This window comes from Filicampus tigris, chromosome 2, assembly GCF_054856515.1.
Source record: "Filicampus tigris isolate MCC_2025a chromosome 2, RoL_Ftig_1.0, whole genome shotgun sequence".
In the NCBI taxonomy this organism is placed as follows: Eukaryota; Metazoa; Chordata; class Actinopteri; order Syngnathiformes; family Syngnathidae; genus Filicampus; species Filicampus tigris.
Genome location: NC_141218.1, coordinates 3,143,079 through 3,157,589, shown reverse-complemented (window position 1 = coordinate 3,157,589; position 14,511 = coordinate 3,143,079). Strand labels below are relative to the sequence as shown.

General features: G+C 46.7%; 2 protein-coding genes across 7 annotated transcripts in view; one reads left to right on the top strand and one right to left on the bottom strand.

Moving 5' to 3' along the window:
- col4a6 (collagen, type IV, alpha 6) overlaps positions 1-8,760 on the top strand; it is a 59,491-nt gene extending 50,731 nt beyond the window's left edge. For all 5 annotated transcript variants that reach the window (XM_086021471.1, XM_086021464.1, XM_086021445.1 and 2 more), the window contains 19 exons: positions 337-507; positions 589-732; positions 1,730-1,852; positions 1,924-2,105; positions 3,302-3,365; positions 3,440-3,514; positions 3,593-3,700; positions 3,799-3,906; positions 3,984-4,055; positions 4,193-4,312; positions 4,445-4,561; positions 4,648-4,809; positions 4,910-5,008; positions 5,105-5,257; positions 5,414-5,530; positions 5,604-5,795; positions 5,862-6,033; positions 6,137-6,251; positions 7,026-8,760. In XM_086021471.1, the coding sequence (XP_085877597.1) occupies positions 337-507; positions 589-732; positions 1,730-1,852; positions 1,924-2,105; positions 3,302-3,365; positions 3,440-3,514; positions 3,593-3,700; positions 3,799-3,906; positions 3,984-4,055; positions 4,193-4,312; positions 4,445-4,561; positions 4,648-4,809; positions 4,910-5,008; positions 5,105-5,257; positions 5,414-5,530; positions 5,604-5,795; positions 5,862-6,033; positions 6,137-6,251; positions 7,026-7,286 (2,555 nt within the window). In that variant the 3' untranslated portion in view covers positions 7,287-8,760. The remainder of the gene's footprint in view (positions 1-336; positions 508-588; positions 733-1,729; positions 1,853-1,923; positions 2,106-3,301; positions 3,366-3,439; positions 3,515-3,592; positions 3,701-3,798; positions 3,907-3,983; positions 4,056-4,192; positions 4,313-4,444; positions 4,562-4,647; positions 4,810-4,909; positions 5,009-5,104; positions 5,258-5,413; positions 5,531-5,603; positions 5,796-5,861; positions 6,034-6,136; positions 6,252-7,025) is intronic.
- Positions 8,761-10,287: 1,527 nt separating this feature from the next.
- Positions 10,288-13,977, bottom strand: tmem88b (transmembrane protein 88 b). 2 transcript variants are annotated; one of them, XM_086056594.1, is made up of 3 exons: positions 13,833-13,977; positions 12,683-13,048; positions 10,288-11,235 (listed from the first exon to the last, which is right to left on the bottom strand). In XM_086056594.1, the coding sequence occupies exons 2-3, from the start codon at positions 13,040-13,042 to the stop codon at positions 10,954-10,956; spliced, it is 642 nt and encodes a 213-aa protein (XP_085912720.1). In that variant the 5' UTR covers positions 13,043-13,048; positions 13,833-13,977; the 3' UTR covers positions 10,288-10,953. The 2 variants fall into 2 exon arrangements, with proteins under 2 accessions (XP_085912720.1, XP_085912730.1); XM_086056604.1 differs by lacking the exon at positions 13,833-13,977 and having other exon boundaries at positions 12,683-13,236.
- Between the last annotated feature and the right edge of the window lie 534 nt (positions 13,978-14,511).

Genomic DNA, 14,511 nt, shown 5'->3' with positions numbered 1-14,511 from the left:
AAGTTAGTTCTTATTTCCAATCAATAACACAGATGAATTAAGTGTGTATTTTCCAATCAGAGTGCAATTGCAGCCATACTATGCAGTGTGTGTGCGTGCTTTTGCTGTGTATGCAAGAATGAAAATGTTAAAATGCTGTTAAAGGTGAGTTTATTTGGAGAGCCTGACAGAAAACATAACGCACATTCCCAGTCAATTCATAGTTGTACTTTGGTTATGAAGAGTGCTTTTGGTTGCTTTTGTGAACAAGTATGTGTTTCTGTACGCTGCTTCCCCTTTTCCCCCTCGACAATAATCATTGAAGACAATAATCTAGCATCATCCATCCTCCACCAGGTTTTCCTGGTCGAAAGGGAGAGAGAGGAGACCCAGGTTTTCCAGGGCCCGCTGGCATGAAGGGCACCCCGGGATTACCCGGTACTCCGGGCTCACCGGGGTCAAGGGGACCCCCTGGGCCTCCAGGACCAGGAACAAGGGAGGGATTGCCAGGAATACCAGGAAGGAAGGGTATGCTGAAGCCATCATTCTTAGTTCAAGAGAACAACCAGCATTGTCTTTTTTTTTTTTTTTTTTTTTTTTTTTGCACAGGTGAGCCAGGTTTCTCAGGGGTGACGGGCTTCCCCGGATCACCAGGTCGTCCTGGGAGTCCAGGATTTCCTGGAGGGAAAGGAGTGTCCGGCGGGCCCGGAAGAGACGGACTTCCCGGAGGGCCCGGCTATACTGGACAGAAAGGTAGCGTGTCCGGTGATGGAATAAAGACAACCGCGACTGGGTTTTATTGTATATTCGCTTCACAAACCGTTGGTTTTGGCAGCCATCTTAGTTTTAGTCTTTTGGCCGAACATGCGTATACGTTTCAGTCACATTTTAGGATGTGATGGCTTTAGTCAACAAAAACTCCACAAGTTTTTAGTCCAGTTTTTGTCACAAAAATAAGACAGTATTATAATAGTAATATTCTTTTCACAAATGCATATTTGTTCAACCCATTCAACAAAATACTACCGTGTTATGAAAAATAGAACGGCCTTAAATATCAAACAAGCAAAGCAAAAATGTTTTGATAGCTTATTAATGACATGATTGCCACCCACCCTATACATAATTAAGCTTTCTGAAGTATTTTTTTTGAGCAAATGTCAACAGTCAATAATGCATCTGTACTGTTGCGTTTGTTTGTTGTTTGTGTGCTGCCTAAACTAATGTTACAGAAGCTAATTAAGCGTGCTGTTTCTTTATACACATTGAAAACCGCAAAGGTCTGCCCAACCAACAAACCCTACATGTTCTACACATTATCATGTAAGATAATGAATTGACATTGGCATAACAAAGCTAACTTTAGCCTGAAGCTAGCTAGCTAGCAGTCCATTCGCGCTAGGAGTAATGTGGGAAACGTTCTGCTTACTATGAAATTTCGGACAAGCCGATTGTCAATTAACATTATGTGTGTAAAATACGTTACGATGACAGCTAACTTGTCTTTGAATGAACACCGGCGTGGTGAGCATGGATTTTGAATGTCGGACAGAACATCCCTTACATTTTTTTCCACACCTTGTCACATTTCAGTCATCAAAGAGCACCATTGTTTAACAGCCACTTTCACGTTGTTTGTCATAATTGACAAAAACAACAATGTTCACAAAACATATCCAAATTGTCCCAAAGCTATGTGAAGTTCAGAATGTAAGCCGGACAAATGTCCATGTGTTATTCTCCTGTTTAGGTGAGCCAGGGTTGCCCGGTCCCACGGGCCCACCTGGCCCTCCAGTTTTAGCGGTGTCGCTAGCCAGAGGAGACCCTGGAATCCCTGGAGGCAGTGGCCTTCCCGGCTTCACCGGACCCAGCGGTATGCATTGCTTCTAGCCATTTGCATGAGACAGGAGAGGCACAAGAAAAAACTGTATTTGCTTTCCACAGGTGACAAAGGCTTTCCAGGCTTGCCGGGTCGTCAGGGTCTGCCTGGACTTCCTGGTTTTGCTGAACAGAGCAAAGGGCTGCCGGGACAGCCCGGTTTTCCCGGGCAGCCGGGATTTCCGGGCGGCCTTGGTCCTAAAGGTGAAGCCGGAATCCTGGGATTTCCTGGCATGTCTGGAGCAAGGGTAAGGAAAGACTCACAAATAAGCAGACACGGCTCACAAAACGTTAGGAATGTTGGACATAAGGTTGACATTTTGTGACTTTTTGGACAATTTGCCGTTTCCTGACATTTCTCCCAAAGCAGAATATCTCAAACTTTTTGGGGAGTGGTAGGGATGGGCGAGTAGTATCAGGGGTATCAGGTAGGGCTGAAGTCAAGCCCACCTTTATCGAGTCCAAGTCAAGTTAGAGTCACAAAGGTCCATGTCCAGATGAGATAAATAGTAAACCTTTGGATAGAAAAATACTCTTTTCACGACCACAAAATTTGAGAAATGGCATTATTCTCAACACTCTTCTTATATGACAGCTTTATTCATATATGATAGCTTTAGTAACCGAGGGTGCAGATGAACCATAAAAACAATTACCTCTTTTTGTGGGGCCCTTGCAAGTGTCGAACAAAGTTCGATGTGGTGCCGTATGTGCCCGAAATTGTCTTATTAGAGAATGTGCAGGTTGCTTCTTGTTTTTTTTTCCAAGACGTTGTGGCTAATGCCGGTTCTCGATGGTTGGTAAAACCAAATTTTATAACATCGCTGTTGGCTGATATGACTGAAAGGAAATGTCAGGTTAACCAATCAGATGGCTATTTTGATCATCTGAAAAACATTCAAGTTTCTTTTGAAGGATGACATTCGTTTTCAGGAATAAAAACACAGCTGACTCGGTCCAGTCGAGAAAAATATTTTGCGAGTCCAATGGCCATGTTCGACTCAAATGCCAAGGAGTCCGAGTCAAGTCCAAGTCAACAAAAAACAAAAACATGTCGAGTCTGAGTCCGGACTGGAGTACTACAGCTCTGGTATCACGTATCGCTATCAGGCCGATACCGGCTTTATTCCAAGCTCTCAGGTCCTCGTGGAGGCGGCCGATACCGTCCGCCGATTCTTAAGGCGACAAAATCTGACATCGAGGGAGTCCCCCTCACCAGAAGTTGGCGTTATACTGCAGTGGTTTGACACACTAACAAATCACTTTATGTGTGCCAGAAACAAAGAGAGATTTTTGTTCACAATTAGTGGCATTGGTACTCAGTTTGTAATCGGTGAGTACTAAAGAGTGAATACTTGTATTGGTCTGTAAAAAGTGCTTTTGAACATCCCTAGTGAGTAGTTTGTAAGTGAAGCATTGAGCTTCAAGTTCTTTTTGTTTGCAGGGTGATGACGGCTTGCCCGGGATCCCTGGCAATCCTGGACAGTCTGGTCGTCCTGGTACCAAGGGTGAGTTTAATTTCGCATCACACACAAAAACTTTGACTGTTTTCTTTTAAAATCAATTTATACGTATTCCACAGGTCAGCCTGGAGAGTCTTATGGCTATCCTGGCGGTCCCGGCTTTAAAGGCCAGCCCGGAGATTCAGGATTTCCAGGTAAAAATAGAGAGAAAGGTGCGGCTCACAACCCTTCAATGCCCTTGTGATGATTGGTCTGAAACTGTGTCCCCGAAGGTGGGCGTGGCAACAATGGCGCTCCTGGTGATGACGGCTTCCCAGGAAGTCCTGGTTTCCCTGGTGTGAAGGGAGGGCCTGGAGAAGCTGGAGGGCCTGGAATAATGGGTGGGTTCGGCAACGGATGCCATGTTTGAATTCTTCCTCAATAGACTCTTGGGTGTGTATGTGCACTGACCAACGTATTTATGCACTCATGTTGGCAGGTTCACCTGGCTACCCAGGTCCAAAAGGTCAGTCTGGCTTCCCTGGAAGAAGAGGGTCTGATGGAATCCCCGGTTTGCCCGGAGGCCCTGGAGGTCCCGGACCTAAAGGTCAGACAACGACTGTTTTTTTTTCTCTTTTTCTGAGTGAGACATGAATTCTAGACAGAAACCTTGTGTTTTTACAGGTCTTTCTGGAGCTCCTGGTTTGGATGGACTTAATGGCCTTCGTGGACCGAAAGGCCTTGCTGGGACGCCTGGTAATTAGTTTTTTCAGGAGAACGATGAATTCATGGATAGAAACCAGAGGCACATTTTTTCCTGTTTATATATATATATATTTGTTGTAAATTGTACAATGATTTTTTATTTATTTATGTTTTGTTTTTTTTTAAAGGGGCGAGTGCTGGAACTCGACAGGGTGCCCCTGGTATTCCGGGGTTGAAGGGCGAAAGAGGCGTCTCCTACCCAGGAGTACCAGGTTTCCCAGGACCGAAGGGAGAGAGAGGAGCACCAGGTGAGACAAGCTCGGAAGGGCAAGGAAGAGAGACATGGGAAATATTTGACAGATGGACGGACGGACGAACAGACACACAGATTACATAAGGATAGGCTGTAACACAATGGGCTTGTGTGCGTGCATGGTCAGGTGGTCCTGGACTCACAGGATTTCCAGGTCGACCCGGACTCCCCGGTGCTTCAGTCGGCTCAGACATCCCTGGGCCATTGGGAGATCCCGGCCTCCCTGGCCTGGATGGAGAGTTTGGTTAGTGCAGGTTTTTCATGTTCATCTTTTCATGTCCTACCCTCTTGGCTTTTACCCATCTCACCTTCATCTCCCCTCCTCTTCAGGTTTGACTGGACCTCCAGGTCTTCCCGGGCCACCCGGTCCAGGCACGGACCAGGGAGAAAGAGGTGATCCTGGGCTCCCGGGCTTCCCTGGAACCCCTGGCAGGAAAGGAGAACCGGGGATACCCGGAAGCCCCGGACTCTCAAGCAGTCCTGGCTTCAAAGGTAACTTGTGCTTCTTTGAGATCTACTGTCTGAATATTGTTTCTTTTGTTTTTGCTTTTCCACTGGGAACAGTTTTTAAACCATTAAATCGACTTTCTAGGACTCCAAGGTGACACTGGATTCAGTGGAGCTCCAGGTCTTAAAGGTTTTTCAGGTGACCCTGGCTATTACGGAAGAAAAGGAGCCAAGGGTTTCCAAGGTAGGAGGACTTGGAAATTGACAAATGTGGCGCAAGCAAGGACGTGACTCCAACCGTTATAATAAAACATTTGTTTCTTCCTGCCCACCTGCCCAGGCCCTGTGGGTCCAAAGGGTCGCCCTGGTATCACACCACTGGGGACAGTTCCACAGTATGAGCGACCCTTCGGAGATGTCGGTCCTCCAGGTGACCCTGGACCCCGCGGTATCTCAGGAGGGCCTGGTCAGCCCGGAATGCCTGGACGTGCAGGTGAATGTTTACAAAATGAGACGATTGCTTCTTACTCTTATTTGTCATATGCAGCGGTACCTTGACTTAAGAGTGCTCCAACTTGCAAGTTTGTGGAGGTTGTCGCTTGGTCGATTATTTTGAAGTCAAGGCACGACCATTTTCTTTTCACCTCAGGTCCAAAGGGACGTCCCGGCTCTGTTGGTAAACTGGGCCGCACTGGTTCTGTTGGTCAGCCTGGAACAATTGGCGACCCCGGTCCTCCAGGTTTCCCTGGACCCACTGGAGAACAAGGTCTACTTTAGTGATTTGCCTCCCATTTGTGCCAGAGATACATGAAATAACCCCTTTGCGTGTTCTTTCTCAGGCCTTCCCGGTGGTGTCGGTCGGCCCGGTAGTCCCGGCTCGGTGGGCCGTAGCATCAGTATTGGCTTCACTTTGGTGAAGCACAGCCAGAACGCGCAGGTTCCCATGTGTCCTCAGGGCATGGCCAAACTGTGGGACGGATACAGTTTGCTTTATGTGGAGGGTCAAGAGAAGGCTCACAACCAGGACCTCGGTATGAGAACACGGCAAATGATGTGATGTTTGCTGGAAACGACGCGTTTCGTCTTTGTGTCTCCAGGTCAGCCGGGGTCCTGCCTCCCCAGGTTCAGCACCATCCCCTTCCTCTACTGCTCCCCCAACGAGGTGTGCTACTACGCCAGCCGCAACGACAAATCTTACTGGCTCTCCACCACCGCGCCCATTCCCATGATGCCCGTGGGCCACAGTCAGATTCGGCCTTACATCAGCAGGTATCGGGCGCTTTCCACCTCTGCATGTGGAGGTCGGGAATTCGCCGGTCCTCCAGCTTTTACGTTTTAAACATTTTTTGGGGGGGCGGGGGGGGACTCCCAGGTGTTCAGTGTGCGAGGCGCCATCTCAAGCTGTGGCGGTCCACAGTCAGGACTCGACCATCCCCAACTGCCCCCCAGGCTGGAGGAGTCTGTGGATAGGCTACTCCTTCCTCATGGTTCGTATAGATGTATTCGATGTTGTCATGTTTCAATATTAGCTGTGGCAAATGAATAGCTCACACGTTGTTTCAGCAGGAAAGAATACTTAAGCGGTGACGACTCCCCGGAACGTCCGCTAACAACCCAGGCTAAACTGAGCTACTCCCAAATGTACAAAGATCTTAAACACTTGAGTTGTGTCATTTCAGCTACTGCTTCCCTATTATACAGAGCTGTGGCACTATCTTGTGGCATTGTAGCTCAGCTCTTTCAGCAGAGCAAAAAAATACTCATGCGGTGAAGACTCTCTGGATCTTCCACTAACGACCCGGTCTAAATTTAGCTCCTCCAGGACATGCCTGGACCTTTAACAGTCGGGATGTGTTGTTCCAACGGCGACTTTCCCTTTCAGTACCATCTTAAGGCATCTTTGAATGACTTTTTTAGCGGAGCAAAAAAATGCAAACATGGTGAAGACTCTCTATGCCGGTTAACTTTAGCTCCTCCCAGACATGCAAAGATCTTAAGCAGTGGTGACGTATCGCTACAACTACGACTTTCCCACTCAGTGCCATCTTGTGGCATCTTACATCAGCTTTTTTTGGCAGAGCAAAAAATACAAATCTGGTGAAGACTCTCCGGAACTTCTGCTAACAACCCTGGCTAAACCTAGCTCCTCCCCGACATACAAAGATCTTAAACTAAAAATGTGTCACTTAAACTACAAAGGAACCTGTCTTTTACCTGCGAGTGATTGGTGCGGTACAAACAAAATGTTTATTTCAATTCAGCACACAGCAGCCGGAGCCGAAGGCGGCGGCCAGTCGCTGGTGTCCCCCGGCTCGTGCCTGGAGGATTTCCGGGCGACGCCGTTCATTGAGTGCAACGGTGCCAAGGGGACGTGTCATTACTTCGCCAACAAGTACAGCTTCTGGCTGACCACGGTGGATCCCAACCGCGAGTTTGTCTACTCGCCGGCGCAGGAGACCTTGAAGGGAGGCCAAGAGCGCTCCAAAGTCAGCCGCTGCCAAGTGTGCAGCAAGGTCCTGTAGGAAGAGGCCACGAGGGGGGAGCAAAGGAATTGATGGAGGATGAGGTGATGGGGAAAGAAATCTATTAAAGCGAGAACACGTGACTGAAAATGAGCCTCCTCTGCTTGACAATAGTTTTTAATTGTCATCCCCTTTCAGAATGAGCGGCTTATCGTGGGTGGGGGAGAGCGCGAGGGATGAAACGCTGAGTGGAGGGTTCTGCTCTCCTCTAGACTATCACTGACAATGGTGCTATGTGTTTAGTGTTGTGTATGTCTTTGCTCCGGTGAGCGGAAATCATTCTCGGCTACCTCAGAGCGTGCCGAACCTTCCGCAAAAGCGCCGCGCCGCATTAGGGGCGGGGCCTCGGCATCACTTGTTTGGATGCTGATTGCTTCCTAAAATTTGAATTGGCGTCTGAGCTGATTTAACCCCCAGCTCGTGCAAAAGAAAAAATAAAAGCTGTTTGTGGTGAAATAAACATCACAATAGTTCATCTGTTTTCTAAAAGCTTTTTTTTTTTTTTTAGTAACAACTGGCTAACATTCATGTATACTTATATGCATGCTCTCATCAGATGCAAAAACGAGTAATCCTGAAATTTCACGCGACTGTGGTGACAGTATTACGTGGGAGAAGTGTGCCCCTTTTCTTTAACCGTCGGGCTGCCTGCCTGTAGTTTTAACGACAACAAATGTAGTGACACAGCACATTCAGTTCTTGTTACATTTACAATGCTTGGATTGTTTTTAGTCTGCATGTATGTTGTTTTTGTTCTTCTCACCGGTGCTACTCGGAGGTGCAAAATCAAAGCAGCACTTTTCCACAAATTCCCTCGCACGGCCAACCAACACCAGTTCTGGATGACTTGAATGAGGCCACGTTTCATATATTTTGCACTGACTATGTTTTGGAATAAATATGACAAACCAAACCACTGCCCTGCCTAAAAAAACTTTTGTTTTCGCTTTTCGTGCTCGCTAAGTAATCCAACACAACATACACTTGTCTGATAGAATGTTAATTATTGCTGTACATAGTTTTTACTGAATTTCCCTGCATTTTGCCCTTCAAATGCTTTTAGTGCTGTGTTTGTTTTTATTTTCTAGGCATTTCTGCAATTGTCTTTGGATAGGATAAGAGTTTCTGCTTTTTAATGTGCGTTCATAAGGATGGACTGCTGGATTCTCAAATATATAAGTAAGAGTCAAAAGGAAGCCTGGATGGTGAAAGCTTTGGGATGTTTTTTTAACCACTCTGACCACATGTCTATAGCTCTGGCTTGTTGTTGTGTTGTCAAACATGTAATTATTTTACCTTAATCATGAAACTATCCCTTAGATAGAGGGGGGAGGGGGGCTTTCCGAGTGTTCTATATGGAAAATAAACTGTATGTTCCCTCTGCTTGATTGAATATGTTATGCATCCAGTGTCAGAAATGATGGGAAAATAAATGTGGTTTTCCTCAAAGAGGACCAGAACCAAAGAAAACCAATGTTATCGCAACACTTTAGCATTCATTATCTGTTCCAACACAACTTGCTCAATTACACATTTTGGAAAATGCACGTCTTTTGTAATCTGGATTTATACATCTAACTCGCCTCCACCATGCACAGCTGCAAAAACAAAAGCACTATTAGCTGCGTGCGGGTTATTGAGTTTGTTTATGTACTCAATACCCTGGTGCAGTTCCTCTTGTCCAAACTGCTGCCTCCACAATCCTGAAAGACACAAAGGTTTGATTTGATTTGATCAATATGGTGGGCTACTCCCTCGTGCCCTATCTATACTGTACACCCCTACTTTCAAATTGTAATGCTCAACCAACCAACAAAAAGCTGTTTCCTGGATTTACAGACCATCTCAAGCAAAAGCCTTGAATGTACCAACATCAACTAACCATCAGCTCTATCAACATTTTCCGTACCTGCTCACCTAACAATCAGATCTTTCAATCACACAATCACCATCTACTGTCGCTTTCTTAAACCAAGGCGTGCCACAAAGCTCACTACACTGCCCCCTCCTGTTCACAGTATACACCAACAGAGGTTTGTGTGCCGTGTGGTTCCTAAATTGACGGTGAAAGCACACAAAGGCTGAACCGCATCATTAGGTGTGAGCAGTGAGCAGTGCTCGTTTGTTTGTTTGTGCATATCACCCTCTTTCGATCCATCCCTCCCATTGCTCTTCAACACAATATACATTCCTAAATGGAATGCATGAAAATACAAAAAGTTCCGTTTTTGACCCGGTCTGCAAATATCGTAAGACACTACACAAAACAATAAGACGCCAGTAAAACCCGAGTAAAACACACAAGGAAAAAAGTGTACAGTACAATTCAACAAAACCACGAAAAATCTCAGTAAGCGACGTGACGTGAGGGAGCTGCCTCGACTGCTGCCGCGAATTGTGCTTGCTCTTTCTCTGCAGCAAGATTTTTGAGAATTAGTGCACTGCAAAGTTGCAAATGTGCACACGTTCCTCCAATTATTTCGACGACTGACAGTGAAATGGCCACAAATAAACGCCAGATTTAGCCCAAACATTCACATTTATTCACAAAGTCAAAAAATTATTTTTGTGTGTGTGTGCAATGACACCAGTTCAAAGGCGGAACCACTTCTGGGAGGTGCAAACATTTCCCGCCAAAGTGCAAGCCGGAAGTCATGACCCCTGTATCGCGCTGCAGCTTCCGGTGGGGGCTGTCGCCGCCTTGTGGTCAGAAATTGATGTCTCTTAGGGTACGTGTTAAAAAAAATCTACAAAAAATTGCTTATGGTTTTTTGTTTGTTTGTTTGTTTGTTTGTTTAAAATAATGTTTAATAAGTTCTTGCTGTACCTTGTCTTTTTTATGCCTTACTGTACAGGGTCTTTTAAAAAAGTTGTCTATATTTAAATCCGTAAATCCTCCATGGTCTTTCAAAATGCTTTACTATAGTTAGCCTGACTATCTCCCTTTTTTTTTAATGTTCAGAAGGAACAGAACTCCACAGAGAAAAGCTTTGACAAAGTATTTGGGACGAAATCTTGTTTATTGTCAGTGCAGGATGATAGTGACTCAGACACAATACAAAACGCGTGCAGTGGGAGCGTATGACTTTTGTAGTTTGCAATTGAACAAATACTGTTATGCTGTACATCCACGAGGAGCTGACATTGTGTCCATGTAAAGATGTTCGCTCCTCATACTTATTTATTTATTTATTTATTTAAAGTCGAGCTCAACCCAAACATTTTTTTTTTCAAGAATATGTTCTATGCACGCCCACCAGTTGAAACACAGCATTCTTGCGTTTGTGGAATATGAGTTAAGCAGTACAATCCACCTGTTTATAGCCATCACGGTGGCTGTGATGACCTTTTTGTCACTTAACTTTTGTCACGCCTAAAAATGACATCACAGTTGCTTCGGGCTCAGTTAGTGACCAATCATGGCCTAGCTTCAGAAAACAGGTGAGCTGCGATGGTCGTTACCCGAGCCCTGAGTAGTTGTGTTGTCATTTTCAGTCGACAGAAGAGTAAAAAATGGCCGCCCCCTTAGATGGCTAAAAATGGGTGGATTAACTCTTATTCCATAAACGCAATATTTATCAGAATGCCTTGTTTCAACTAGTGGGCCTGCATAGGAGCTAAGATATTTTTGGAAAAAAAAGTTTGGGTTGACTTCAGCTTTAAGCTTTCATACCCAAACCTTTCCCTTGCCCCCGCCGGCCACCCCGTCCCGCCCCCGGCAGCAGCCCCCCAGCCCGCGATGTTGAGTGGCCGGCAGGTTCTTGTACACGGCCCGGCTGTACGGGATGAAGCACAGGCCCAGCTGGAGGTGTCTGGCCAGGCGGCAGTAGGCGGCCAACGCCAGTACCAGCAGAGGCGTCACCAGGACAAAGCCCACCACCAGCAGAGCCACGCAGCCCCCGTCCGTCAGCAGGTCGGAGCAGTACGGGCTCGTCCCGTGCGGGCGCACCTTCCAAAGATGGAGACAGCATCCGTGAGTGACAGGCAGCCGGACATGCGGCCATGAGCAGGAAAATAGAAACCGTTTCTATAGCCACAAAGTTTTGCTTACTCAAGCCAGAGGTCAATGGCGGCAAGTGTAAACACAAGAGGGAGTTTGAGAGGAGACAGCAGGACTGAATCATCCTTATCGCCTAGTGGCGTGACGGAGGAGGAGAATGTCGGGAGTTGAGGTGAGGCATCAATCAGCTTGGGGGCAGCGTGGGTGATTACAACGTTTCTTCCAGTGGGAGAGTCAAAACACGCTTGGCGGGCAGACGGAGGGCTTGAGAGGAATGTACGGAGGTTAAGGGAAGGCTTTGTGGCGCATTGTCTTGCGCAAGCTAACTTACATGTCAAGATACGTGCTATTGTGTCTCCAGAGCTAAACCCGCTGTTAAAAAAAAGGATTTGAAGAGTGACGGAGAGGACACATGGGGAACGTCACCACCAGGTACTCCCCCAAACCTTTTTTTTTTTTTCCAATCTTGCCAGGTCTGTCTTAATCCCCCACTAAGCTGCTGTCACATGAAGTCTCATTAGGAGACGGGAGAGAAAGGTTGCAGTAAAGTCCGCTCATTAAAGGACGTCGTATGAGAAGTCAGTGAACCGTGGCCAATTCTTGGGCCCGTCTTGACTAATGCTTACTGGCCTGTCGGTCTCGTACGGGTGTTTCCTTTCCTGTTCCCGAAAATCTTTTTAAGATTATAATATGCATGTGATGAGAAGATCCCATTCATCCTTAGCAACCAGGCCTCAAAGTAGTAAGTAGTAGTAAGTAAACACGTACTGTCTCTGATTTCATACTGTATATTTGTTTAAAGAGAAATGCTGAAAACACGTGAGAGCTACCCAGTGTTGATTTGTGGAGATACAGCAGTAAACTTGTTTTCTAGTTTTGCTGATGTAAGGGGCGTGGCTAAAACAGCAGTCCGGCATGACTTGCCCCCTCCCGCACCAGATGCAGTCAAATCTTTAGCGCCATTAGCGGTTAGGCAGCAAAATTGCGACATGAAGTCAGCTAGCTAGCTACACCCCTGAAAATGTGTCATTCCTTTGGATGGTCCGCTAGCACGGCCCCTTAAGAGCGCCTCATTGTTGGCCGTGAGTGCACGCACGTCACGCAGCGAAAGGCGGAGGAGGGAGGAGGTGGGGTGGGGATATCAATTTTTTTTTTTAAGTCTTGACATGACAATGGGCACTTAAGAGCGCCTCGTTGTCGCGGGTGCGGAAAATCCCAATGACAACATGGCTTTAAGCCATTTGATATACCAGGCCATTTTTTTTAAATCGTTTAAATTTGGCAGGGTTGTAAACAACACTCTTCTCTGCAATGTGTCCAATTTACACGATATTTATTTTTACTTTACGGGGGACTTTAATCGCTAGTCCGGAGATGAACCTCCACTCCCGCTTACCGTGGAGTGGCAGAGGAAACCGAAGACCACCATGACGATAGCCGGCGTCAAGATGCTACCACACACCAGGCCCGCCAGGCAGGCGTTGACGGCGGCGATGACCAAGTTCTGAGCCGTCACCAGCACCGAGCAGGCCCAGCAGTCTAGGGACCCTCGCAGCTCGAGCGGGGCCTCGCCCTCGGCTGCGGAGTAAGGTGGGGGCACCACCGCGCGCGAGGGCGTCTCCCTGCCGCCTGCCGCCGCAGGAATGGAGGCCAGTGGCTGGTGGTTGCCGTGGGGGTGATGGTGAGGCGGCAGCTCCTCGGAAAGATCCAGGACCTGGTGGTGTGCCCCCTTCTCCAGAGTGCCCGTTATACTCATGGCGAACTGTGGGAAAGAAACATCATCTTTACGAGGGCATGAGGGGAAAAAAAAGCAACGTGTGAATACTTGGAGGTTAGCGACTTTGACGTCCGTAGTGTGATGATTCTCGCGCTGTAGCTAATTGTTGTCTCTGGTGTGAGACTAACAAAGTTCAGGGAGCTCTCAGCATCATCAGTATGTCGTAGAGTTCGATGAAAACGTAGATAATAGCTCCCAATAGTTTTCTACAGTAAATAAAGTTCTCCAAAATTTCAACATGTTCAAATTTCACTTTTCTTTGTTACGATTTCAAACACAAACAAAAAGTGCAAAGTGTTCCCAGGGAAATAGTTCCTTGAAGTTAACACAGCTTTCAATGGATTTATTATCGGCTATCAGATTTTGAAAAAAGGCCGATACCGATATTCGTCAAAGTGCCTAATATCGGCGCCGATAATCGGGCCGGCTGATAATCGGTCTATCGCTAACATCGACACGCGGCAATTTTTTGAAACAAGTCAATATTCTTTTTCCAAATACGTTAAAAATAAAGTAGACAAAGTTGCGGTTAGCATGTTGGCTGAGCCCTCGGCAAGCATTCCAATTTTGAGTTTTTCATTTGTCTCCTTGCAAAAATGAATAGCCCACCTCGATGGCCCAAAACACACAATCATGCATATCTACTTTTCCTGCCATTTTCCATTGGTGGTGTGTCATGAGACTTTTTTTCTGTTGTCAAATATGCGCATCGGCAACTCCTCAACATGCAAAAAAGGCCAATGAGGGTTGTGTTGCGGACTGCACTCACGTTGTCGTCGCTGTGCGCGAGGGTCCGATGGAGCTCTTGCCGCTCCTCTCACTTGGTTTTCGTGGTGTGGAAAGGTCAAGACCTTTTGAAGGCTTTTTCATCTGCTGCTGCGCTCGATGTTTCTCCTGGACGCAGGACTCTTCTTTGTCTGGACTCATCTCATTGAGTCCACGATGTTGTCCTCCCTCCACTTTCTCCCCACCCACAAGGCTTATCGAGCCCCCCCCCGGCTCAGCCCGGCCCTCCTTCCCATGCAACTCCCCTCAGCACATGCATTCCTCCTCTCCTATCCAGGGCATGAGTTGCACCCCCTTTCACCCTGCGCCTGTGTTTTCATGGGGGATGGGCGTGCGGGCGTCTCCTAAGAATGTGTCGGCTCTTGAACGTTGCTTGAGGCCAGCGTTGTGTGGGCGGGTCCACGCAGACATCAATAATGCCCATATCGGTTTAATAAGGGCGATCGTTTAAGTTTAGCAATAAGCGTGTGATGTCATTTTTGGATTGAAATTTTATAAGGTGGTACATTACAGCTGGAAAACTGGAAAAAAAAAAAATACCGCAAAAAAGTGCAGTGTAATATTTGTCAGAAGACATACTATAGTGGTACACTAAGAAAACAAGTTTGGTATTTTTGAGACCAAAAAATATTTTGGATGAAAAACGTTTGTTCTGCTTATGC

Bases quoted from the DNA above. Each gene is read 5' to 3' on its own strand.
- tmem88b (XM_086056594.1), bottom strand. From the start codon at position 13,042: ATGAGTATAACGGGCACTCTGGAGAAGGGGGCACACCACCAGGTCCTG. The intron at 11,236-12,682 runs GTAAGCGGGAGT...CATCTTTGGAAG, and splicing joins GTTTCCTCTGCCACTCCACG to GTGCGCCCGCACGGGACGAG.